Source organism: Centropristis striata, chromosome 10 (genome assembly GCF_030273125.1).
Source record: "Centropristis striata isolate RG_2023a ecotype Rhode Island chromosome 10, C.striata_1.0, whole genome shotgun sequence".
Classification (NCBI taxonomy): Eukaryota; Metazoa; Chordata; class Actinopteri; order Perciformes; family Serranidae; genus Centropristis; species Centropristis striata.
In genome coordinates, this window is record NC_081526.1 from 9,408,455 (window position 1) to 9,435,531 (window position 27,077).

Sequence of the window (27,077 nt, forward strand, 5' to 3'; positions counted from 1 at the left end):
TGGATATTATGGTTGTGATGCAAAAATAGCAAAGGTTTATTTATCGATCTCAGCTCATAATGTCTGGGTGGCAAAGTCGTTCACGTGCCCGGGAGGGGGATAAATAAATAATTAAATAAAAGCAATTAAAGGAGTATTTAGGCTCGTGATTGTGTCTTTACGGTTGTCCTCTTGTTTTTTTCCACAAAGAACAAAACAAGCCCCCCTCGCTCCCCCTCCCCTCCTCGATCCTGATCCCTCCTCACGTAATGTGTTGCTCATATCATCAAACTTCAAGTCCACGTCCGTGACCAGGATTCAAACCAGACCTATATAGATCCGGAGACAATCAACACTTTCACACACAAAAAAAAGAAAAGAAAAAAAAAAAAGAAAAAGTCACACTTCCATTCAGAGTCAAACCTGCAGACTTGGCTGCAGACGAGTCCGCTCCACAGACATGCAGCACCGGTGGAGGTAGTGGGGACTTGTGCAGTGACTCATTCGTGCGCAATGACAATAAACAGACAAGGCTCGCTTTAAATGTCAGCAAATCAAACACACTCCAACAAAAGCAAGGTCACCTTGTGTGGGCTCTGGCTCTGGTCTGACGCTCAGGTCTGTTTCCTCTTCTCCTTCTTCTTCTCGGACTGCTCCAAAGAGCGCAGCAGCCTCTGCTTCTGGACTTAATTTGGTGGTAAATTCACTTTTTTTTGGGAGGACTGCACCTGTTTCACCTGGACCCACATCATCACGGTGAGTGGCTTTATTCTTTTATTCTAACAAACTAAAGAAACTCTTTCTTAATTGTGACTGGAGATGCTCTAACAGGTGTTTTATTAGGTTTAGTCCCTGCTAAAAACAACATCTGTAATGTTTGTGGATGCATTTCACGTTTATCTGTTTATGTTGCACAGGTTTAATTCTTACGCATAAAAAAGCACATTTATCTTTTAATAACCGGTTGGTGGTTTGGAAAATTGGATGCACATCGGTTGTCTTTTTTCCCCTGTTACTCTTCATCATGATACACAATGCAAATAATCACCTTGAGCTGATGTTTGTCATGCAAGTTTGTGGATCCATAACCAGGCTACTGATGTACACACAGGCCATATTGTGAATAAGTCAATTAAAAAATAATCTGCTCTTTGCAGGCTTTTATTTGCATTTTTTCTTTTTTACTTATCTCCAGATATTCAGCATGTGTGTATCTAATAGCCAGGCCAGCTATAGAACAATTAGTGCTGGGCTATTTATTATGAGGACATGAATCATCCATCGTGAGCAGGATCAAGATATGATGGTGAAATACCAATCTGCTGGCTCAAATGAGGGTTTTTCTTTTGTCAGCTGAACTTGTCATCTTAGATGTGTCTTTTTTGTTTTTATTAAAATATCAACTTGTAAGACAGGCTTTGTCCTTGTCGTCTACAGGTCTGTGTCGCCAACTTGAGCATCTATTTTAATATATATATTTAAAAAACAGGAGGCACAAATTTAAGATTCTGTGTATTCTTTGGGGTTTCTCTGTTTCTCTGCCAGTGAGCCTTACTTTTCATCTCGGATGGTATAAAGAGATATTTTGGGGGCTTAAAGAAAAAAAAAAGTGACCAGGCTTTTTAAGGTGAGGACTTTGGCACAGGGTCGGGAGTGATGGCGGCGTCTGCACCCTCCTCCTCCTCCACTGGCGGCGAACCGGAGCCCAACTCGACAAATTTACGACCACCGGGCTCAAGTAGGTCCATCACAGATAAAATGCTATTTCACGTGTGCTATTTACTTTGTGGGCAATGCCATTAATCATTTTCATCGAGGGAGAGAGAGAGTGAGGGGAGAGAGAGAGAGAGAGAGAGAGAGAGAGAGACGGGGGGAGAGAAAAAGAATCCGCTGCCATTTGAGAAGGCTTCCTTCGCCACAAATCACCGCTGCATTTCATTCACCACACCGACCTCCCGGCATCTGCGAGACAGACGAATGCTGCTGTCAAAACCTGATGTCCTCCACTAACATTACACTGAAGGCAATTAGCCTGCAAAACATGCCCGAGGCTGCACCACCGCAACATCCTACAGAAAGCCTTTACATTTTCTCAAATGTATTTGCAATAAATATATATGCAAACTTACTACTACTATTTTTATATTATTATTATTATTATTATTATTATTATTGCACATTATATATGCATTTTTTTCTATTATTTGTCTCACTTCTCTTCTTTTTTTTTCTTCTTTTTTTTTGCATTGGCTAAATGTGCTCTGGCTGAATAAAGTGCCTGCATGGAAAAATGAAAATTGCCCCTGAAGTGCCTGTTAATTCAGCCATATTAAATTGCCCCTAATGGCACACTTAAGCATTGTAGCCTTCGAGAAGGGGCACTGTAGAAGCCATACAGCCACCACCACAGTCCTTTCATTGTCAGCTGGTAAAAAAAAAAAAAGAAGAAGAAATATCAGCTTGATCATTTCAGTGATAAAGGTCTAAAATCATGTTGCAGGTGCAGATGTGCTCCTGAACCAACAATGTACAGATATTTTTACTTTTTAAAAAAAATCATGCACTTACATTTCTGTTCAAAGAGTATTTCTTCTCACCAATCTTTAATTGTAATATCAGACTGGCTGCAGGCCCATGCAGAAATAGCCTTCAGGCTGCACCCCTGCAAACCTTTAGTCTGGTCTGAAAGCTGTTTGTCAGCACATCTGCTGTTCTCTTCCTTTTCTCTGATTTTTATTCGTCCCTTTGTTGCCCATCTCATCTCCTCTGGCTTGGAGAAAATCATTGTGGTGACTGAGTTAAAGTGATTCCAATGAGCTGAGCAGAGCAATGATTTATCTAATGATCCAAAGCAAGGGGTTAAATTGGGATGTGGGAATGGGACTGCCCCCCCTCCCACCCTCCTCCTCCTCCTCCTCCTCCTCCTCCTCCCACCCCTCCTCCCCTAAATTGCTGCTTTTGAGGATTTGGTCTATATGCTTCCCATCCAAGGTGCCCCATCCCCTCTCTGGCTGGGAGCCCTTGATAACGCAGTAATTCTCTATCTGTCACTGGCCAGCCGGCTCATGTCTACTGATGCTCGCATTTTAACCAGCATCTATTCACTCAATTAGATCTTTAGCCTGGCGTGGATCCAAACGGCTAATTAATTTCAAGTCCTCGCCCAGGTCATGAACGGTGACATACAGTGGAAATAGGCTAATCCAGATCCAGGGGCCCGGGGAGCCGGTTTTATGTTTAAATAATCCCAAGACACACATGCTGGCTATTTTTATTTCACCACTCGACCTCATACCTCTCTCCATTTATTTTCAACATTAACCTGCCCAAGATAAAACCGTACACTTAAATTGGATTTTTTTTTAAAGCCTTCTGTGAGGCCCTCTAATTGTTTTTTTTTTGTTTTGTTTAAAAAAAAAATGTAGGCTACGATGCTTGGTGTGGAGTTGCTCATGGATGTACTAGAAAATTGGGAATGAAGATATGTGGTAAGTTTCTATTTTTTAATAGGCATGTGTCACCTGTAATGTATTGTTGAATGACAACAAACTGGCTCTTTAAATCTTTTTTTTTTAGAATATTAAATTATTAAATCATTGTATTAAATTATTATATATTTAATACAATGCTGCTTTCTTGGCGTTTATGACACAAAATTATGCAAAAACTATGAATTGTCAGAGAGGTTAAAAAATAAAAGATATATTGTTTTTAATGCCCACAAGCCTGACTGCAGGGTATTGATGGCCTGCATCATTTCACTCAGTGGAAACGAATTTCAGGATTTTTAAATATCCAAACAATGATTAATCATTTAAATGAACAAATATTATTTATCTTATTAATAACCATCACACTGAACTTTGTAATTTAATACTAATGAGGAAAAATACGAGAAGGACCAACTGCCAAACCCATCAATGTATCGCTGAGGAGAATTATGCAGAATGGATTTTCCGATTTCCACTTTGAGTGTCTTTCCTTCAGAGGGCGGACTGACATCTACCATAATGGTGAATGTCACGCGTCAGTGCGCACTACAGTTTTCTGCTATTTTTGACCGACACGTTCTGCTGGTTTCATTAATGCTATTTAATTACCCAAGACCCTATACAAAATACAATGAGGACAAAAACAAAGCAGCAGTGATGGTTGGTTTGGTATTAGTTGGGGTTTAATGCTTTAAAAATACAATGTTGCACAATTTTCAAATGAGATTGCTGCCAAATTTACGTGCACTATATTTTCTCCCCAACAGCTTTATTGATACATTCAAATATAGTTTCTCTTGGCCTGTGTTGTGATCGGCTACTTGCTGTTAGCTCCGCACTGTCGGAGCAGCTTCAACATGAATTTACAGCCGCTACATGACAACCATTTGTTTTTGCTTGGCTGGAGTTTGATGCTGATGTCACCGGGCTCAACCTCCCACAGAGCCCTCCGCCCATAAATAGGACTCACCGAGCAGGATGGGACTTTTTCTCAAGAAAAAAAAGACAGAGAGGGAGAGAGGACAGTGTAGATCCCCGGAGATAAACAAAGAGGAGATAAAAGTCAGAAATGGGAGAGGAGAATTATTAGTGGGCCCAGAGTCAAACTACAGCTCTCATTCAACATGTATGGGCAGTGCAATCACCCTGCGGACTCATCTTCTGCCTGTAATCGTTTAGGGTTTTTGCAGAAGAACAACAGTCTGGAGGAGAGGAGCAGGATTGTGAGTTCCTTCAAGGAGCGCGCAGCCAAGAACCTGCTGTCCTGCGACAACACCGGAGGAGACGCGCATTTCAGACGCACCGAGACCGACTTCTCCAACCTGTACGCCAGAGGTAGGCTACGTGACAGCGCGCTTTATTTGTCCATTGACATGAAATGTGTAAAACCTAACATAAAATATAAAACTTATTCTAAACTAAAATCACAACTTTGTGTGGGGATTTTATTATGGATTCTAATGAATCCAGGCTAGAGACTAAATACAAGTGAATAATATGTTGATGCATCAGACTGTTAATGCAAAAATAATTCTCCAGCAGATCATAATGGAAGTGCATTTGTTGGTGTTATGAATTACTCAACGCTGCCTTTTAAACTGTTTGCACAAAGTAAACAAGTTAAAAGTAATTATTTATTTGCTGACAAACCCAGAGATCACAGGGAATTCAACAGTATGAGTGGGGTGTAAATATCGACAGTGTGCTTGCACTGGGGCCTGAGGGTCCGGGGACCCATATAAAAAGTGGGCCCCTTCAACAAGGTGGAGGACAGGCCCTTGTTTAAAAAACAATTCAAGTAAAAATTGGTGCCATGATATTTGCCCTCAGAAGGGCCAATCCATCTCCATTATAGTGTTCTTTCTCTTTAAGAAACCTTTTTCTTAGATAGTCAGTAGCAATCTAAGACAAATGATATGCTTACTTTAAATTTAAAAGAATGATTGCTTATTTTCTTTGGTGTTTTTCTCACATACAGACAGTACAGTATGTTGATTATTACAAACTGTTTAATCTGTTTAATTAATAATTAGGTGCAAAATCTGCTAAAAACTCTGGCCCAACTGGTATTTCAACTTGCAGGTCCGCCACATGATGCCATTAGGCCCAAAAGGACTTTTTCCCCATAGACCTACATTGGGAAAGATATATCTTTAAATCACCGGCCAATAATTCATTTCATTGTCAGAATTTGATCCAATTGGTCCAATTACTTACACCACTATAGTGAAAAAGGACCTGTAAAAACACTCAGCATGAGGGTGATCTTTAGATCGAGGTATACTTCAATGAATGTATTTTATTTTGTAGATCTGTTGCCCGCTAAAAATGGAGAGGAGCCGACCATGCAGTTCTTGCTGGAGGTTGTTGAAATCCTCACCAACTATGTCCGGAAGACCTTTGACAGATCCACCAAGGTCCTGGACTTCCACCACCCCCACCAGCTGCTGGAGGGCATGGAGGGCTTCAACCTGGAGCTCTCCGACCAGCCCGAGTCTCTGGAGCAGATCCTGGTGGACTGCAGGGACACCCTGAAGTACGGAGTGAGAACAGGTGAGAACAAAAGAGCCCCGAAGGCCTCCTGCAATCAATAACTCTCATTAGCTTACATGCCAGAGTAATGATTACAGATAAGCCATTTTCTCCCTCACATTCTCTGATGAATCATTGTTTTCTGGGGTTATGTTGCTTTGTTGTCTCTTTATCAATCGCAGGTCACCCCAGGTTCTTTAACCAGCTGTCCACTGGATTAGACATCGTGGGCTTGGCAGGAGAGTGGCTTACCTCTACAGCCAACACTAACATGTGAGTCCTGTGGTCATAATCAGACCAGTCTTTTAGATAATATACATAATACTCCATAAACACAGTCATGCAGATGATATTTTGAGAAATAAGCCATAAGAATTAGATCCAGTTTGGAAGTCGTTAGGTTGATTTTATTCTACCTTTTTTTTAAAGCTGTTTTTTTTGTACTCATTGTTTTTTAATGGCCCGTGCAGAAGAGAGGCTTTCAGTTAGAGGAATACTTGAAGTGACATACAGTAATTACTGTCGCTGGCTGAAGAGTACCCTGCATGCTCTAATAGATTGTCAATCAAGCGGGAAAATAAAAAGCACAAAAGGAGACATTTGTACAGCTACTCCCCCACAGTATTGTCAGTGCTGGCCTGTGCTCGGGCCGTGGTCACATAATTCAGCCCTGCAGGCAAACTAAATTGTATATTGATTCGCATTCACAGTTTACATGGTGTCTTTGTTTCATCCAGTGCTAGTTCTTGTGACATAACAATGCCAGGAGGGGAAAAGAGCCTCTGCCCCTCAGACCATCTGTACACAATATGGACAGTTTCTTCATTATTGCAATGACAAACTACAGTTTAAGTTTGTCACCACTCTGTGTCAGAGGGGTGTTGATTCAAGTCCTTTATCATTCTGTGTCTCTTATTTTATTGCATTTAATTCTTACTAGTTTGCCTTTTAAGCTGTTAAAGAAAAGTTAAGAAAACAATGATTAGGGGATAAGCAACAAGTCTTCCAAACCATACAAAGGTCGTTTGTTTCTACCCTCAAATACGACCCACAGGAGTGTTTATAATTTACAGTCATGATAAAATGAAAATATGAGACCATTGTTTTCTTCAATTTCTTGTTCATTTTAAAGCCTGGTACAACTAAAGGTACATTTGTTTGAACAAATGTCAATTGTCAATTGGAGTCAGTAAACTTGGAGTCCTAACAATGAAATGAGATTTGAATGAGGTGTAGAGATACTTTGACCTGTAAAAAACACTCAAACTTTTTGAGTTTGCCAATCACAAGAAGCATCTGCTGATGTGAACCACACCATCTCCAAAGACCTGCGATCAAGAATTGTTGATTAGCATCAGAATGGAAGGGGTTACAGAGTAATCAGAAATACTTTAGGTATTCACCAGTCCACAGTAAGACAAATTGTCCACTAATGGAGATGATTTAGTGCTGTAACTACTCTCCCTAGAAGTGGGTGTCCAGCCAAATTCACTCCAAAGGCCCAATGCAGAAAGCTCAGTGAGGTAAAAAAGAACCAAAACAACAAAAACTCCTGAGTAACAAGTAAAGACTTGAAGAAATCATTGGAACTGGTTAACATCTCTAGTAATGAGTCTACCACACACACAAGATTGAACAGGAATGGCATGACAAAGGCTGAATTGTATGGTGTAAAAAGAACCCTGCATTCCTATATGAGAACATCATCCCAACAGTGATTTGGGGCAGTTTTGCTGCCTAAGGGCCTGGACCGCTTGCATCATTGAGGGGAAAATGAACTCCCAAGTTTATCAATGTATCCTACAGGATGTCAGGGTGTCTGTCTGCCAGCTGAAGATCAGTAGAAGTTGGCTGATGCAGCAGGACAATGACCCGAAACATCAAAGTAAAATCCACCTTTTGGAGTGGCCCAGTTCGAGCCTAGACCTCAATCCAATAGAGATGCTGCGGAATGACCTGAAGAGAGCCGTTCACACCAGACATTTAAAAAAATATCTGAGCTGAAGCAGTTCTGTCAGAAAGAATGGTCCATAATTCCTCCTGAACGATCTGATCAGCACCTATCAAAAGTGTTCGGTTGAGGTTATTGCTGCCAAAAGTGTTTAATGGGTGTGTTCAATAAAAAAATGAATATTATAATTGTTTGTGTGTCATTAGGTTAAGCACATTGTGTTTGTCTATATTTGGGACATAGATGCAGATCAGATGACATTTTATGACAAATTAACGTACAAAACGAAATAATTTCAATGGGTTCACATACTTTTTCTTGCAACTGTACTTTATAACAACCTGATTACTAGAAATAGGACTTTCTTCTTTTCTTTTTCACAAAAAGGTTTATAATTTATCCATAAAGTTGTCCTTTATAAAGACCGCCTTATTACAAAGTGGTACCATATGGCAATTTGTTATTTTCATGCAGCTTCTGGAGAATAAATGAGTATATAAATAAATGATTTTAAGATTAAATAAAACATGGAGATTAAACCTTTATTACAAAACTCTATTTTTAATCTTAAACTTATATAAAAAGTCCTGTCTTGTTCCATCTTGCTGATTCAGCCACCAGTCAACAGACTACAGTCCCTCAGAGAAGCACTGTAGTCAGCTCATGTGTTATTGGCGACATCACCGAGGATGACTTGAACCAGAGGGTGGAGGTTGCTTACATACTTGTAATTTACCTTTATTAATTACTCCATCAACCCTAATTACCCCTGGCAGATATTGACTGACACTAATAGACTGACAATCACATCCAGGTCTTACATAATCAGACTGAGTGAGCGTCGTCTGCATGAATGAATGCGATGAAATTAATGTGCGACATCTGCGGAGTGGCATCTGACTTGTTTATTTCTTCCCTCTCCATATTCCTGTTTGTGTATGCTGGAGATGCTGTGGGGCACAATGCGACATTCTGCAATGTTCCACTGATTCATTTACTTTCTTTGCATGAATAGACAGATACTTATGTAATTAGAAGGATATTGGTCAGGAGAAGATGGATGAGCCTGCCTCTGCTGTAATTCTAAATCGACTGTGCTCTTCTCTGAGGCAGAGAAGTTTTAATGCACTTTGATTAGACGGGCAAAAATTATATACTTGGGAGGATAAAATATGGAAAACATTCCTGCAACGATACAATTAAAGGCACTAAGGCAGACCTGAAACAACTTGTTTTATGATTGCAGCAGCAGCAGCAGCAGCAGCCCATTCTTATTATTTCTACAATGTTTTTTTAATCCTTCTAATCCCATTAAAAATGCATTGTTCATATTTTGAATATTCTCATTCGGCTTACATCACATTTCTCACTTATTTTCTGCAAAAACATACTCCTGATGCTGCATCTATGAGCCCAAGACTGCGTGGCATTTGCTGTGTCATTTCACTGCAGCGAAAGGCCATTTCTAAAACGACAAGATGGTGTTGTCGTTGAAGTGTGACTGTGTACACAATGCTGTATCTGTTCTATTTCTATTGAGGGCGCAGCATGCTCAGGGACCATGCTGTACAATTAAAGTATACAAATGCAAGTTGTTAAATATCAATGTATTACATATCGACCAGTCTCTCCTGCAGCCTGTAGGTGAAATGGGATTTTACTGGAATGAAAGAGCAGAGAAAAAACTGTAGTGTGTGTGTATATATATATAGTCATGGAAAAAAAATATTAGACCACCCTTTTTTTTCAATTTCATGTTCATTTCAATGCTTGGTACAACTAAAGGTGCATTTGTTTGGACAAATATAATGATAACAACAAAAATAGCTCATAGAAGTTTAATTTAAGAGATGATACATTTTCCATGATATTCTGGATAATCACCAAAATCATTATCAAGACAAAAAACAAATGTACCTTCAATTGTACCAGACATTAAAATGAGCAAGACAGCGAGGAGAAAACAAGGGTGGTCTAATACATTTTTTTCCATGACTGTATATATAAACACACAACAAAACACAAAGGCTGATTTGATCAGTGGTGGAAGAAGCTTTCAGATCCCTTATCCCAATCCTCCTTAATTGTGGTTTCATTTTCATTGTGATATGTTTGGAAGAGATTGATTAATACAGATTTGAGAAGATATACACTTTAACTGACAGGAATAAATCACATTGTCACAATCATTTCATGGAAAGAGGTAAAAAATATATATTTTATTCCAACTTTATGGGTGACGGTGTATTAAAATGAATAATTTCCGGCTGGTTGTAGGTTTACCTATGAGATCGCTCCAGTCTTTGTGCTCATGGAGAAGCTGACACTGAAAAAGATGAGAGAGATGGTCGGCTGGCCTGAAGGAGAGGGCGATGGGATATTTTCTCCAGGTGAGAGCCAAACCAGTACCTTTGGTCTTAAAATAAAAGTACTCAACTCCAGTGATTGAACTGTGTACTTAATTTCCATACTTTCTTTCTGCAGGAGGAGCAATCTCCAACATGTACAGTGTGATGATTGCCAGATACAAGTTCTTCCCTGAAGTCAAGACCAAAGGCATGGCAGCTGCACCCAGACTGGTCCTCTTCACCTCAGAGCATGTGAGTCTCTCTTTATCGCAGTGTTTGATAATTAATATCTTAAGTGTAGCAGTGTGACTGATTAAACATCTGTTCCTGCAGAGCCACTATTCCATCAAGAAAGCCAGCGCAGCTCTGGGCTTCGGGACGGAGAACCTGATCCTTTTGAGCACAGATAAGAGGTTCGCTTTATACTGAACCCACACGCAGACAGCCTGGTGAAAGAGCAAATATCTGGATATCTTACTACACTATGTCTTCTTTTTCTTTTTCCAGGGGAAGAGTCATTCCTGCTGATTTGGAAGCCAAAGTAATAGAGGCCAAGCAAAAGGTGAATGTCAGCAACAGTGACTCACGCTTCCTCCTCTCTTAGTTATTTATTTGCTTCTATCAGTGACTGTGTGCTATGAGAAACACTCCTCTGAGCCGTGGAGTTGCGAGGTTATTTCAGTGAGGTTAATGCTTCTGTCTGCTCACATGTGATGCTGCCCCGGTCTAAAGTACCTCTCCTTGAAGTAATCCTTCAAAGACAAAGTGATGTACCGAGTAGAAGAAATAGGAAAGCAGTAGGTGCAGACAGGAAGAGTGCATTACTTGAGAGATGTGTTTAAGTCTGTCTCTTTGATGTCAACAATTACAGGGAGAGAATGAACATGACCACTAGGATTCAGCCCAGAACTTTAACCAGCGTCTTTTTCTTTCTCTGCAGGGGTACGTGCCGATGTTTGTGAATGCCACCGCCGGCACCACCGTCTACGGAGCCTTTGATCCCATCAATGAGATTGCAGACATCTGTGTAAAGTACAACATGTGGCTCCATGTGGACGTAAGAGAATATTGATACTCTTCAATGCACAAAAAAATAATCAGTTGTACATATCAGCCACTGTATTAGACATCTGCTTGCTTCCTGATATACATGTGTTGTGTGTGGTGCAGGGTGCATGGGGAGGAGGCTTGCTGATGTCCAGGAAACACAGACACAAGCTGAATGGAGTAGAAAGGTAAAAGAGTGCAATACATGAACATATAACACAATTATTCCAGTACAAGAAACCAAAGGGGGGTCTTTTTGAGGGGATCATCCCCATATTTGTGCATCAAGTTCAGTTTTCTCATCACAGAGAACGTGACTCAGCCTGTGAAAACAGTTGCAATGTCTTCTGTGGGCACTGAGTTCGAAAGACAAGGACATTAACCAGTAAGGGAGGGTCTAAAACAGACGCTAATGAGTTGCTTTATGGTAAAATATGGAAACGTAGGGGTGTGTTCCAATACCCATATTACTATAATAAATTGTATGTCAGAAGAAGATTTGGTATGTCCCAATACATAGTGTGTTAAATACAGTATGCCAAAAATACCAGGATGTCCTACTGTATCCGGTTGTATTCAACAGTGTGCAAGTCAACACACTGAGCTACAGTCCTCTGCACAGTTTATATGAGCAAGAGGGTCAAAGTTCAAGCTGCAATATTATGACAACTTTGTGTTTCCCAATTGTATGCATACGGAATATAACAGTATATACTTTGTAAGTGCAGCTCCAATAAGTCTAAAAGTAGAAGAGTAAAAGAAGGAGATTATAAACGCAGCATCAGATCCAGTGTTCTGGTGTCTTGTGTGCAGTGTGAGTCCCTTCTGCAGTTTCTGTAACTCCTGTCTGTCTCTCTTCCAATTTAAACAAGGCAGAAAAGCCCCAGAACATTACTGGGTTCTGCTGCTTTGATTTTGACAAATATCTGATCAAACACAGTGCTTTTTGCAGGTTGCGAAACATGACATGTACCGTCTTTTTTTATTGAAGGGAACAATTTAATAAAACAGCAGCTTGCTGCGTCATTTTTGTTATTGTTGCTAGGCAACCGCCAAATCACCTGCCCTCTCAAGTCATCCAGTAGGACAATGGGGAAAAACACAAATTACATTGTGCTCTTTTCTGCTGTGTTTTTGTTGGGGGTTTTTTTTTAACTCAAGGCGCTCAGGGTGCTCCTGACGTGAGGTACATAGAGCGTAAAAACACAAGATGCTCAGCAATACAAAAAGCAGCAATAGAAAAAGCAGCAGGCAAAACGCCTCACTCTCATTGAAAACAATTTCAAAAGACCCCAGGTTGCTTAAAAACACTTCCTGCAAACAGTAAAGAAATGAGAAGAGAGATACAAATGCGGAATGACAGACAAACCAAGTTCAGAGGGATGGAACGAGGCTTTGTGGCTCACGGTGGGCACCTTAGACAATCAGGTCACAGCAGCACCAAATCCACCCTCCTTCATGGAACAAATACTGTTTGCTTGTTTAAAATCTGAGCCAGAAATCTGATCCATGATATCAGACCTGTAATCAACTTGTAAAAGACTACAGAGTACAGTTATTTCAATAAAACTGAGAGGATCAAAATGTTTGTAGATTACCACTTGTGTTTCTAGACTAATTGGAATAGTGGATTCCCTAGCAAGGTTATAATAGTTTTGAATTTTTCATTAGTTTTAGTTTTAATTGGGTTGTGAATTTCTGTTTTTCAAATTCAGTTAGTTTTAATCAGTTTTCAGAGTGTGTTTGCTAGTTTTAGTTTAGTATTTATTTTTTGAAATGTTTTAGTTTTAGTTTATTTTTTATTAGTTTTAGTGTTTTGTAATGGGGTATTTGTTTGGTGGGAGATTAAAAGAGGTCACAGTAAATTTTGACTTTATTTCCTTTGTCTTATCCATCTTCATTATGTATGAAAAAAGTTGACAAAGACGAAAAGGATGGACATTTTCACTATAATTTTATTTAGTTTTGTAACCACACAATACAGTTTCAGTTAATTATCATTATCATGTAACCTTTAACCCTTAAAACAAAGTCTGAAATCTTAAAAAAGCCTTTAAAGAAGTGAGGACGTGCCAAAATGTCCTATCTTTGCAAAAATGTCCTTACTCTGTTGGTTAAAAACGTGTTGTGGTCCTCACTATGTAGGAAGTACAAGAATACACACACACACACACACACACACACACACACACACAGAGCTGTGTTAACTGTTTCAGTATCTGTCCAGAGCCAACTCAGTGACCTGGAACCCTCATAAAATGATGGGAGTGCCGCTGCAGTGCTCTGCCGTTCTGGTCCGAGAGAGGGTGAGACTGTGTTTTCACTTGTCTGCTGCACACAATAACACCCTCGCACTAGCAGGATGAGATAACTGTTTTCTGCTGCTGGTTGTAACCGTACTTTTTCCTTCATCAACACTGTGTCCATTGCAGGGGTTATTACAAGGCTGCAACTCCATGTGTGCCGGCTACCTCTTCCAGCCAGATAAACAGTACGATGTGACATACGACACCGGGGACAAAGCCATCCAGTGTGGACGCCATGTCGATATCTTCAAGTTCTGGCTCATGTGGAAGGCAAAGGTTTGCATTTTATGAGCTGTTTTCTTATTCTTTCTTTTCCATATCTACAATGTGATGGTAACAACTCAATCTACTTAAACAGGGAACAGTGGGATTTGAACAGCATATCGACAAGTGCCTCGATCTGTCAGCGTACCTCTACAATAAAATAAAAGACAGAGAGGGCTTCGAGATGGTGTTCGACGGAGAGGTAAGATCGTTATTTCCACACACAATAAATCATTTTCTACTTGAACACCGAAATATTCACTGTAGTGAGTTATCAGATTAATATTAGTCAGAATTCATTGGATAATCAAGATGATCAGAAACAAAAGAAACAGTCAACACTATTCTTTTTATACTATTATCTGCTATTTTTTTGTTTTACAGAATATCTGCTGTTTTTTTAAGAGAAAAAAACATCAAAATGTCATATCTTAACTTGCTTTAGGATTGATTTGAGCCTTTTGCATTGCTGACAAGCTGACAAGAAAAACCTGAAATTACAGAAGGTGTTTTTTTATCGCCACTCATTACAAATGTTGTTCCCATTTCCTCTTATCAGCCGCAGCACACTAATGTGTGTTTCTGGTACATTCCACCGAGCCTGCGGATCCTTCCTGATGGCGATGAGCGACGGGAAAGGTTGCACAAGGTAATGACTCATCAATCTGGAAAGGAACTGTTACACATATTTTCATATTTTTTCGTCTTACCTGTTTTAGTCGGTCAGGATTGTTCGCCTGTGACTTGCAGAGTGTTTTAGATATCAGCTGTAAGGATGTCTGCCTTCTCTCTGATATAATGGAACTAGATGGTACTTTTGGTTCAATGTCATTCATGTCTTTTGGAGAGGAGAGGAGAGGAGACTGAGAAAATGGTAACTCCACACAGAAGGCCCCCAGTTTAAACCATATTGCTATGAGGCAACAGACAAAAAGTTTAGTCTCTTTCCAGGCCAAGTTGTGAGCAGTTTCATGTATGATCTAACTCTTTCTACCAAAGTACGACCACCAACTCCATCACTGTGCAGAAGGAAGTGTCCATTCAGAGTTCCATTTTATTTGCGGAACAGATGAGAGGAGACTAATTTTGACTATTTATAATTTATAAGACAATAATGAAAGAGTAAATCATGTACATGGACCTTTTCTGATCAGTCTGTGAGACAGTTAGCTGCAACCACCGTCAGAGAAAGGATGCCTAATTTACTTTTCCACAGAGTTTTATAATGTGAATTTGCAACTATCTAATTGGTCAGAACTGTTGGGGCAGCACCCTGGTTTAGACTCGGCCCACCCTTGATGAAGTCCTTAGCCTCTTGGTGTTACAGCATCCGGTCGGCGCCTATGAAGAAATACAACTACGCACATTTCTTCTTATCTGGCCCTTCTCTGACTGTACCTTGTGTTCCTCAGTGCTTTACTCCCTCCGAGCCCATAACCTTGAAAATATCTACAAATGTGTCTGTGTTCTATGAATCTGTCTTTCATCTGCTTTCCCTCAGGAATGTGCAGAGAGTGTTATCTATGTGTGTGCCCTCTGTTATATTCAATCTGTGTTTTATGCTCTGTTAAATACATTTTCTAAGCAGCATTTACTAATGGTCATAATGCAGATAATTGCTCAATTTGATTAATCTCTAACAGATGTAAACAATAATGGCATCGTCCTTGTGAAGCACCATGTTGTTCCATTATATTTAAGAAAAGGCAGATATCTCTGCAGCCAATATCTCCAACACATCAAGTCAAAATGATCTAGATTCATAAATAGCACAGGTAAAGGGATTTTTTTTAATTTTGAACAGTCCCTTTAAGCTTAATTTGAAGTTACTCTGCCCTCTTAGATTGATTCATATTGTGTCTGCTCATAAATAAGGATTCAAACAGTAAAGTCATGGACAAACAGTGTGTGCATGTGCTTGTTACGCAGAGTTTGGATGGTAACAACGTATTTGTTCCCATCAACAGGTGGCCCCCAAGATCAAAGCAATGATGATGGAGTCTGGGACTACGATGGTGGGTTACCAGCCTCAAGGAAACAAGGTCAACTTCTTCCGCATGGTCATCTCAAACCCCGCTGCCACCAGGTCGGACATCGACTTCCTGATCGAGGAGATTGAGCGACTGGGGAACGACTTGTAAGAGCCACACCTGAACCTTCCTTTTTACCCCAAACCCAGAGCCTCGAGCTCGGCTTCATGTCCCTTTTATCTCATAAAGACATTGACAAATTGTTGCTTACAGATCTTCTCTGGCAATGCACAAGAAATACTTCGCCCTGTGTGTCTCTCTTCTGTCTCTTCTGTCTTTAGCAGCGATGACATGTCTCCAAAACATTTGCGCACACTGTTATCTGAGTAAAAAGGACACAAGTCAAAACTGTTGAGAGAATCATCAAAGCAAACAGATAATCTTGCTAAACCTTAACTGAAAATTAACCTGTATATGATAATGTTGATCTAAGGAGAATAACACACGGGTTAATTTTCATATAAATATATGAAATAGCAGGAATATCTGAGTGAATGCTTCTTTCTATAGCAGCTAAAATCATTTTACTGTTGTACTATATATATAAAGGTCAGTAATAAAAACAGAATAAAATCAAAATATTTTTTCACAAGTAACAGAGCACAATGTGGGGAACATTATAGCATTGACACAAACAGTATTAATGTAATATCTATCTATATATATATATTGGGGATGGCTCAATACCACTTTTTCATGTCCGATACCACAAACCAAGCCATTACTGATGTCTTTATTCCTTCCTAAGCTGTTCATAATAAATCTGTTTAGCTTCTTTGTATATGACGTCAAACATCAGCACGCTTCCCAGACAGAGGGCAGCTTCTGTGGCAACAACCACCAACACTGCATTTTGATTTGCACTGTTTATGGCTGTTCCAATTGATCAAATCTAAAAAACAAAACAAAAAACTTCTAATTTTGAGTCCCAAAGATAGTAGTACAAGTTAATTAAAAAAATCTAACATCGAAACAATGTGTGGATCAAAAACCTCCGTTTTAAGTCTTAAGTCAACTAACATCAAATGTAAATGTTAACATTAAAGCGTTGCATTGAGTCTGTATTGCCATAATAATGAACGTTAACTCAACGCTCAATACTACTTTGGTTCAGACGTCATTAACCCAAATGCACATAAAAGTTATAGTCCTTAAGACTTTTATACACTTTCTTCTGGCCAGCAGTGTAGTTGGAGGTCCTGAGGTAAAATTGTCTGGGAAAAAAATCCCTTTTCTTCAATTTGTAGGACTCACATCCAATAAGAGTTTCAATTTCTTGACCTGAGTGCAGGTTCATCCAACCCTTCCCTGTAGTCTCTTTAATCTATTTTCAATTCACACCGTACGTGGATTCATCACTGCCTGCCCACAGTTTGCATTTTGCGTGTCATAATAGTCACATTAATGCAAATAAGCTATTGATGCAGACAACACAAACATCTATCTTCAACTATGAAATACATATTCTACTCCCCTAAAGGAAGAAATACAAAGCACACAACCTGACTATTATGCAATACTGCTGCTTCCTTTTACTAAATTTCTAACTTTTAGCTGCATTTTTGATTGGTCAGCACCATTCAAACATTCAAAAATAAATGTGTGCAAAAGTCTTAGTACAAAGGAATTATAATTCCAGTGTAAAATACTGGATATAAATCAAAACTCAATTTAGCCAATACCTCATTGAGAAAGCACAAAAAAAGTCCAAAATAAAAGTTGATAGTTTAAGCTAATGGATTGTCAAATTATACTTTTTAGCCCATCCAGTGGATTGGATTGGTGCATCTCATATATATATACATGTATACATGGACAGTATGATTTACTGACTGTTGGTGCTCCATGTGTAATAATCAAGCCAGATGCACCGCCACATTGTACCCTAGCTGTTATTTCCCTTTGATATTCCATACGTGGAAATATATAACACAGTCATTGTACTTGATCGCTGTGTTTTTAGAGACTTTTGTGTAGATTGTGTATAGTATTGTTACATTGCCTTTGTGCCAAATGTGTCCTAGTTTTACAGTGAGAAAATCCTATATGTAAATGGAGCCATACAGTGTAGTATGTAATAGATAAAATCACTTTATTTATATCCAGAGGTTCTAATTGTGAATAGGTTATCTGCTGTTCTGTTCCATTTGTATTGTATCCTCCTTCCTGTTTGGAAACTCTGCTGTATAATATCACAATGTTTTAAATAACACTGACTTCTTTTAGAGTATTTGTGAACCAAAGAAGGGTTGAGTTACATTTATGAACATGCCCTTATTCTCCCTTATGGATGGATTCAGATGTTTATATAAGAATAATTAACTAACCGCCCTTAACTTTAGTGCAATCTATGTTGTGTAACTGTGCAATGTCATTGTGATTCACTGACTGAATGTGGCTCTATGTGGGAGGCATGACTGGCGGTGCGGCTGCTACTGCCGATGCTTTGTTCACGATAAAAAGCACAATGCTGAACTGTGATAATGGGGCAGCTTTTATTCTACAGACATGCGACTGTCTGTATTATAGCCTAATGTGTTAAGTGGAGTAAAACTATAATATGCAAAATGTTTGTCTTAACATGCTCAGTATAGGCACAATGTTATGTTGAGAAACTGGGATTATTTATCATGAACAAGTTTGCTTGAACAATGAAACGCACAGTGTTTGCTACTGTAATAATAATTTATTGAACAATTGTACATTCCTGAATTAGTGGGATGAAATATCCCTTCTTAAATTCTATGTAGGCACTTTAACTTCATGCCATCATTTGCAGAGTATTATTGTCGTATCCACAGCACTAATAAAGACATGAGCTGTTGAACATCTGTGGGGAAGATTTTTTGCAGTTTGAAAAAAAACAAATATACATATGCATGATGAAAAACACTGGAGAAGACTTATCTGAAGAATGTTTCAGCCTTTGTACCATTTGTATATCAGTTACTCACCCATGGTACCTTAAATGGTAAACAAAGAATCCCGAAATTGAGAAAAAGTCTTGATTAATTAATAAAAAGAGGGCACATGCATATTTGCTTATATTTAAAACACTTCTCGTTGTTGTGAGTCTAGACCAGTAGAAGTAACACAATATAGAGTAATATATGAACAAATGATAATTTCTGTAGTAGAGTATTTCTTTACACTGCAGATAAAAACAATAGTTCCAAAATCAACCATTTGTTTTCTTTCAGATATTTATTTTCTATTCTTCTGACCTTATTAAAACACATGATATATAAAAACTTCCCATTTGCCACAAACTGAGCTTGTTTGATGAAGAAAGTGGAAATATTTTATGTTTTTAATATTATATAGGCTATGCACGAGCAATTAAAAGTGATATTTCACAAGATATTGATGTTCAAGATACAATTCTTACTATGTTTTGAGCTGATAAAGAGGCTCCTGGGTCTCTAGGACCCCAGATTGAACATTATAGTAAAATACAGTCACTCTCTTGTCCTGTATGTGTGAGAAAACTGTCTCTGCACTGGTATCCAAACTCTAGACAAATATATGCAAAATGTATGGAGAAAAATTCACAACATGGTGGAATGATTTATCAGTCTTGGCCTGATATTGTCTGTATAAAAGTCTACACTTGGAGACGTAGGGGGCGCTACGTGAGTGAGCGACTCCTGACGGGCTTCACGTGTGTGTGTGGGAAAAGTGTGTTTTTTCGGTACTTCTACTGCTTGTCTTTGTTCGTCTTTTGGAGGGCAGCATGTTAATAGCAACAGTTTTTTCCCTGGTCTATCTCTGGCTTTTGATCATCGGTCCAAGGCATGTAAACGGACTTTATCAATCGCCGTTCACTGTCAGCCCAGAGAGGCTCACCTATTCACGGGAATACCTGCTGGAGCTGGGCCGCCGTGAGCCACTGACAGCCGCTCAAATATCCCCCATCACAGACAATATACCTCTCGAACTACTCCGTGGACATAAAAGGAGACGGATACGAAGGAAAAGGGGGTCAAGAGGAGGGATACGGAACAGGCTGAGGAGGAGAGGGAGCCGTCTACCTTTACCTGCAATAACGCTGTCTAACGTAAGATCGCTGCGGAATAAGACGGAGGAGCTCTCCACACTCATCCAGTTTGACCAGGACTACCGGCAGACTAGTCTCTTCTGTTTTACAGAGACATGGCTGACGGAGGATACGGAGTTCTGTCTGGATCGTTTTAAAATCATCCGCTTTGACAGGGATGCAGCGAGAACACGGAAGTCAATTGGGGGCGGGCTCTGTATGGCTGTCAGTCACAGCTGGGCAACAAACATCACAGTGAGAGAGACTGTCTGCTGCAAACACTATGAACTGATGACTGTGTCATTCAGACCACACTATTTACCAAGAGAATTTTCCCAGATCACTGTCATTTTAGCATATGTTCCAGGCCCTGATTTTAACCTTGCTGCTGAACATTTATCTGACCACTACAACAGAGTAGTCAACCAAACTGGAGAACAGCCTGTATTTCTGCTGGGGGATTTTAACCGGTGTGATGTCACCACACATCTGCCAGACCTAGAGCAGTATGTTACGACCCCCACCAGAAAACAGAATATACTGGATATGTGCTATGGCAATATTCCTGGTGCATATACCTCAAAACCACGACCCCCACTTGGCCGTTCTGACCACAATGTTATTTTATTGCTTCCCACATACAGATCAAAGCTAAAGACAGGTGAAACCATCACAAAAACAATAAAGGTCTGGAATGATGAAACAACTGAAGCACTGAAAGGCTGCTTTGAATTGACAGACTGGGATTTGTTTTTTGACACCTGTGATAATGATCTGAACATGCTAACTGATGTGTTAACCTCCTACTTTTTATTTTGTGAGGACACAGTGACACAGACTAAACAGATAACGATTCACCCAAATAATAAAAAATGGATTACAAAGGACATGAAAATCTGCCTAGTCCAAAAGAAAGCAGCATTCCTGCAAGGGGACACACTCAGAGTGAGGGAGTTGGAGAAAGAGTTCAGAAGGATGGCTAGGCTCTCAAAAATCAATTACAAGAACAAGGTGGAGCAAAAATTAACATCTGGCAATGCAAGGGAAGCGTGGCAGGGTCTAAATACTATGATGGACAGAGCTGCCAAATCCCCAGTGGCCAGCCGTCCGGACCCCGCCCCCTTTGCAGAACAACTCAACATCTTCTTCGCCCGGTTCAACAACAATAGCACTCCACCCAACTTTGACTTTGGCTGCTCAACCACCATCTCCCCCCACCCAGCCATCACCATCAACGAGCAGCAGGTAACCTCCATCCTTCACCGGGTCAAACCACATAAAGCCTCTGGCCCTGACAAGCTCAGAGGCAGAGTACTGAAGGACTGCTCTGCTCAGCTAGGTGGAGTGGTCACCAGACTGTTTCAGTGCCTGTTGGATTCAGGAAATGTCCCCACAAATTGGAAGGAATCCACCATAATTCCCATCCCCAAAAAAACACCAGCTAAGGAGCTGAAGGACTACAGACCAGTGGCCCTGACCTCCGTGCTATGCAAGTGCATGGAGAGAATCCTGTGTGACCTCCTGGCCAAAATGCTGTCACATAAAATGGATCCTTTTCAGTTTGCCTACAGGGCAAAAAGGGGGGTTGAGGACGCAAGTCTCACATTGCTGAACACCGTCACGAAACATCTGGACTCTCCTCACCCTCACACCAGGATCTTATTTATGGACTTCTCCTCTGCTTTTAACACTGTGCACATTGACACCCTGCTGTATGCTCTTTTAGACCTCCAAGTTCATCCCACACTGGTTTTATGGATCAAGAGTTTTTTAACTGACAGGCCACAACAGGTGCTTTTAAATGGTTTTAAATCAAAGAAGCTGATTTTAAACACAGGTGTTCCCCAGGGTTGTGTTTTATCTCCCGTTCTCTTCTCTGTGTACACAAACAACCTCACCTGTAACAGTGAGGGAATGAAGCTTTTTAAATATGCAGATGACATGGCCCTGGTGGCTCACCTGACTGACACCACTGCTCTGGACCGGTATCAGCAGGCTGTTGAGAACCTGGCACAGACTTTTAACCAGCTCTGTCTTGAGCTAAATGTCCAGAAGACCAAAGAGCTGTGCTGTGGGGGCAGAAGAGAGTCAGCAACCGCTCTTTTTAAACCACTCAGCATCCAGGGTCAGCTGGTGGAGCAGGTTGAGTCCTTTAAATACCTTGGAACTGACCTGGACAACTGCCTCTCCTTCTCTCAGCATGCAGACACCATTTTTAAAAAATCCCAACAGCGCCTCTACCTGCTGAGGAAACTAAGGACTTTCAATGTCAGCACACATGTTTTAACTCTGGTCTACCAGTCCCTCATTGAATCCATACTCACCTTCAATATCTCTTCCTGGTACAGTCTCCTCTCATCCAAACACAAGACCAAACTTTCCCGTACAGTTAACCAGGCCAGCAAAATCATTGGAGCACCACAAACCCCCCTCTCAGAACTGTACAGCCGGTCTGTGATCAGGAAGGCCACCCTGATCACAGAAGACTTTTCTCACCCCCTCCACCACTGCTTCCAGCTGCTGCCATCAGGCAAACGCTATAAGGTTCCACTGGCCAGGAAAAACATCTACAAAAAATCCTTCGTCCCCTCTGCAATAACCACCCTGAACAACAAAAAATGAACACTCTGTTGCTTTTAACAGCCCCCCCCCCCCCCCCCCCCTTTTTAGCATGATTGTACACTTTTTTGTGTTTTTAATGTTTGTTTGTTTCTTAGTGTTTTTTATATGAGCCTGTCAAAAATGAATTTCTGTCACTCGTGACAGACAATAAAGTTCTATCAATCAATCAATCAATCAAGTTTGGGTAAATGTGCGTATTTTCAATTTTCTGTCTTTCATTTTTTTCTCCTACATCTTTTCAATCCACCTGGCTGTCACCAGCCATTGGTCAGATTAATCACCCTGGAGGGACTTTTTATTGGCTGATCATCTCACAGCTGAGATTTCACGAGCACCCCCCTGCCAATTCTCTTACTCCTCTCATTACTCACACTTTTAAGATATTTATCATAAAACGCATTAGACTGTGCTCTCTTAACATTTTTTTTCCGAGGCGCCTATTTCAAGGCTCTGCCTGGCTGCGTTTTATTTCGACACAGCCGTAGAGGGACTGGCTGTTTCCCTGGCCCTCCTCCCATCCTCCACCAGGGCAGACGCTGCTTCTTTGTTTCATGCTTCAGTGCAGCGATCATTACAGACCTGGTGTCACGGGCTGCTGTGTAAAGTTACAGGGAACAGAGGATTAAAGGGATAACTACTCATATAATGGGCTAATAGAAATAATAACCCCTGACTCCTTCCCACATCTAAAGGGAGAGTGTTTTTTTGTTGTTTGTTGCTCTGCAGTATCACTGAAGGTTGTACGTGCCAAAGTGCAATGATGGGGCTAATTTGGAAGCAGGTGTTGGAGAATCTTATAATGATTGAATGCAAATGAAAGCCGGGCTTCAGCTTCGATAGTTTGTCACAGTCTAGTAACTCGCAGGACATTAATGAATGGCCACCCGGAGAAGATGCACAAATATCAGCTGGTCTATTCGGTAAACAGCAGAGATGAAAGAAGAGATACTCAAAAGTTAAAGTCCTGCATTCAAAATGTTGCTTGAGTAAAAGTACAATTCATTGAGTTTTTACAAAATGGTAATACATACTAGTGCAATATCCACAGAAGATGCAATATTAGTTTCAGGCAAAATATGTGTCAACACAGCATTCTGAATTTAGTACTATTGTGCTGCAGATATGTAAGGTACCAGCTTAAAATGTATTCTACAGACTTAAGAAAATATCTTTGTTTGGTACAGATCTTAACACAAAACCTCACCATAGTCATGTTTATATTTTTTTTAAATAAAAATGACAATAAAGTTGCAAAACGATCATTTCCATCCAATATTGTGAATTATATTGCAATTGCAATATCTGTCAAATTAACTACATATTATATATGCAGCCTTAGATTGTATGCATTGATGCATTAATGTGTAAATTACTTTAATGTTGTGACTGGTGAGGGTGGGGCTTGCAGCATAGATTTTAATTATTATTAATAGTGCTGAGTATTGTACAGAATTGTTCGATACTGGTACTGATTCTTGACTTTGATACCAGTTCCTCAACGATTCAATTGTTCAATAAATAAACTACAACGTCATGCATGGCTGTACAAATCATTAGATCCTTGACACATATGCAAAGCACACTGTAGTGTCTCAAAGTACAAGAACACACACATGCACACACACGTGAGCCCTGTCAGTGTTTGTTGTGCATGCCTCTGCCACATGCAACATTAGACAGCTAATCAGCAGCGTTAAGAGAACTTTGTAGAAGCTGCATGCTTATTAGCTCACTGATGCTGATTAAATTTACTCCTTAGGTATTGAAACGTGGTATTGAATGACTCCTGAGTTACTTTGTGCAAAATGTTTCAGAGAATAATCCACCTTTGGTTTATAATGGTAAATAAAGTTTGAGATGAAAAGGTTGGTAGCTGACTATAAAAGTGATATATAGTGGTGTTTTAAGGGGTTCATCATTTTAATCAACAATAAGTATCTCCATCAATCCTAATTACAAGCATAATTAAACTTTGATCAAGAGGAGAGGAGGCCAGTAAAATAATAAGGAGCCGGAGCAGTTGTGTTTTTGCAGCAGTCTCTGTCTCTGGAGGAGAGGGTGGGCCGGCTCTGAACACCAGACTGTGAAACACTTAATGTCTGTCTCTGTTCACCCTCCATTTCACACCTGGCACACACATGCACACACAAAGGATTCAACACTCGTTTGAATTGAAACAAAGAGCAGCACAGTCATTGGGCTTATTACTTCGCTTTTTCTTCTTGTATGTTAATTGTATTTTCATTACAGACACATTATGTGAATATTTTGAGGTTCGCAGCAAAGTTTCCTCTCTATAGGTCGCTCAGCCATGTATATCCTTTTCTCGTCCGTGTAACTCCTCTCTCTTATATCTCCATGAATCTCGTCAGTGGTTTCCTGAAGTGCCAAATATATCTCCCGCCCCTGGGAATCACTGCCACATTAGCTTCCTGATAGATACTGACGTTCCCATTGTGTAAGGCAAGTCTAATGAAATGATGATGATGATGATATTGACTGCGGGCTGCTTGCCAGCCCTTCCCCCCTCCTCATCTCTGCACACCATTAATACACACATGAAGCAATGGACACGATTTAGCCTGAAAACACTTTCTTTTTTTAACCTTTTCTATGGAGGACCAAGAGTGTCAAAGAAATAATAATCAAGGATTTCAGTAATTCATTACATTTGTTTGCAAATAAGTTTATTTATTTCAAACTGTCAAGGTTTTTCTGTACTTGTCCCATACAAATACACAAAGAAAAGAAAAAGAAAAATAGATAAATAAGTAGTCATAGTATGAATTTGAAAGTACATTTATAAACAAAAGATTTAAAAATAGTTTAAAAAAACAAAAAAACAAAACTGGATTTACAAATTTAGTTAAGGACAAGGATTTTAATTACAGTACTTTGTATAGTCTATTTATTTACTAGGTAATTACATTTAATTCTATAAGAATGAATTATAATTTTTGTTGTACAATTAGTTATTAATTAATAAGGTGCCTTAATACTATAACCGTGACACTTGTGGTCCTCCATATCTTCAGCTTTCTAACTTAAACAGTCCAACCTCAATATGTGCAGCATTTAGACTCAAATACTTGCACAACTATACTTACTCGTGCTACAAGAGGTGTTCACGTGCCGCCACAATCTCATTTTGTTCCTAAACTCAAATAACAAGCGTGCTTGACATAAAAAACAGAATGAATTGTAACCAACACCTCAAGGCCTCTGACTTCTAAAGTAATTATAATGGGTTACACTTATCTAAATAGCCTCCTCTTATTGACTGCATGTCCACAGCTTGATTAATCTTGGCAGAAAGTAAATTTTAAGCAGGAGATTAATAGTCCAGAGACTGTAACTCGCCTGTCTCCATGGCCGGGGAGCGTAAACCTAATGTGGCGCTTGTTAAAGTTGAAAGGCTGCTAGTAAATGTCTCTGTTGGACATTTTTCTACAGGAATAAGCATGAGCCCAGGAGCAATTACACTGCTGCTAACTAAGTCTCAGTGTGGTGATTGCTATCATGCATGCTAAATGAACAAAACAACCTCGAAGCACATGACGGTAATCTACTGCTCTGAAGCTTTCAAGTGTGGCCGCTTGCCATTTTTTCTTCCCTGAAAAGGGACTGTGAGGCAGCGCGGGACAGGAAACAGGTGCCTGATGTTGCTGAAATTAAAATGATTAACAACAACAATAATGATGCGATAACTACTTGTACTGGTGTTTGGCTCTGCTGCTCTGTCATCTTAACGCAGGCTTTTCTAATTCACTTAGCATTTTATCTCTGCCCTACAGCACAGCAGAGTGCATTATGTCAGCACGGAGCATGTACAGTATTTATTAGATGACCCTTTCATGCTGCAAAAAACTGACCTCTCACAGACATTAAGCAACCAACCCTGACAATAACAGCTTACGATGTTTGTAGCTTTGCTTACTGTGTAGAAACGCAGCCACTGTGAAAGGGCAGGACCTAATGTTGTCAATCAAATTATGGACATTTCAAATTCTGGCCACTTCGTTGTTATTGTCCCCCAGTTCCCCTCAGGCTACTGGTGTAAATGCCTGGACAAAAGCACAGGGTTTTGCAGCTTTAGTTGTAAATTCCTTGCAAGACTGAAGAAGTATAAATCTGAGAGAGCTATCCAGGGCTATGATCGCAGAGTTTTAAAGCGTCAGCAAGCTTCTGCTGAAATACAGAGTTTATTTATCTGCTTCTTGAAGGAGCAAGTGTCACCATGTGAGGTTTATTTCTCACCAGTAGTAGATAGAATATCTGTTAAAGAACAATGAATGATGTAAGTTTCAATTCAATAATTTGTATGGTATTGATAGTAGGACTGCAACTAAAGATTTATTTAATTATTGGTTCATTTGGTGATTATTTTCTCAATTATTTGATTTGTCATTTGGTCAATAAACAAAACAAGGCAACTCATAATTTCCCAGAATTCTTGTTTGTTCCTGTTTTA

The 27,077-nt window shown here is 39.8% G+C and overlaps 1 protein-coding gene across 3 annotated transcripts; it reads left to right on the top strand.

The window, feature by feature from the left end:
• Nucleotides 1-169: 169 nt before the first annotated feature.
• On the top strand, nucleotides 170-18,779 carry LOC131978963 (glutamate decarboxylase 1). Of its 3 annotated transcripts, none has more exons than XM_059342813.1 (17): nucleotides 170-735; nucleotides 1,525-1,717; nucleotides 3,405-3,467; nucleotides 4,650-4,805; nucleotides 5,781-6,023; nucleotides 6,185-6,275; nucleotides 10,231-10,343; nucleotides 10,438-10,553; nucleotides 10,635-10,714; nucleotides 10,809-10,863; nucleotides 11,242-11,358; nucleotides 11,472-11,536; nucleotides 13,576-13,654; nucleotides 13,781-13,930; nucleotides 14,013-14,120; nucleotides 14,478-14,567; nucleotides 15,886-18,779. In XM_059342813.1, exons 2-17 carry the CDS (start codon nucleotides 1,636-1,638, stop codon nucleotides 16,057-16,059), a joined length of 1,782 nt encoding a protein of 593 aa, XP_059198796.1. In that variant the 5' UTR covers nucleotides 170-735; nucleotides 1,525-1,635; the 3' UTR covers nucleotides 16,060-18,779. The 3 variants fall into 3 exon arrangements, with proteins under 3 accessions (XP_059198796.1, XP_059198797.1, XP_059198798.1); XM_059342814.1 differs by having other exon boundaries at nucleotides 1,625-1,717; XM_059342815.1 differs by lacking the exon at nucleotides 1,525-1,717 and having other exon boundaries at nucleotides 171-735.
• Nucleotides 18,780-27,077: the final 8,298 nt, after the last annotated feature.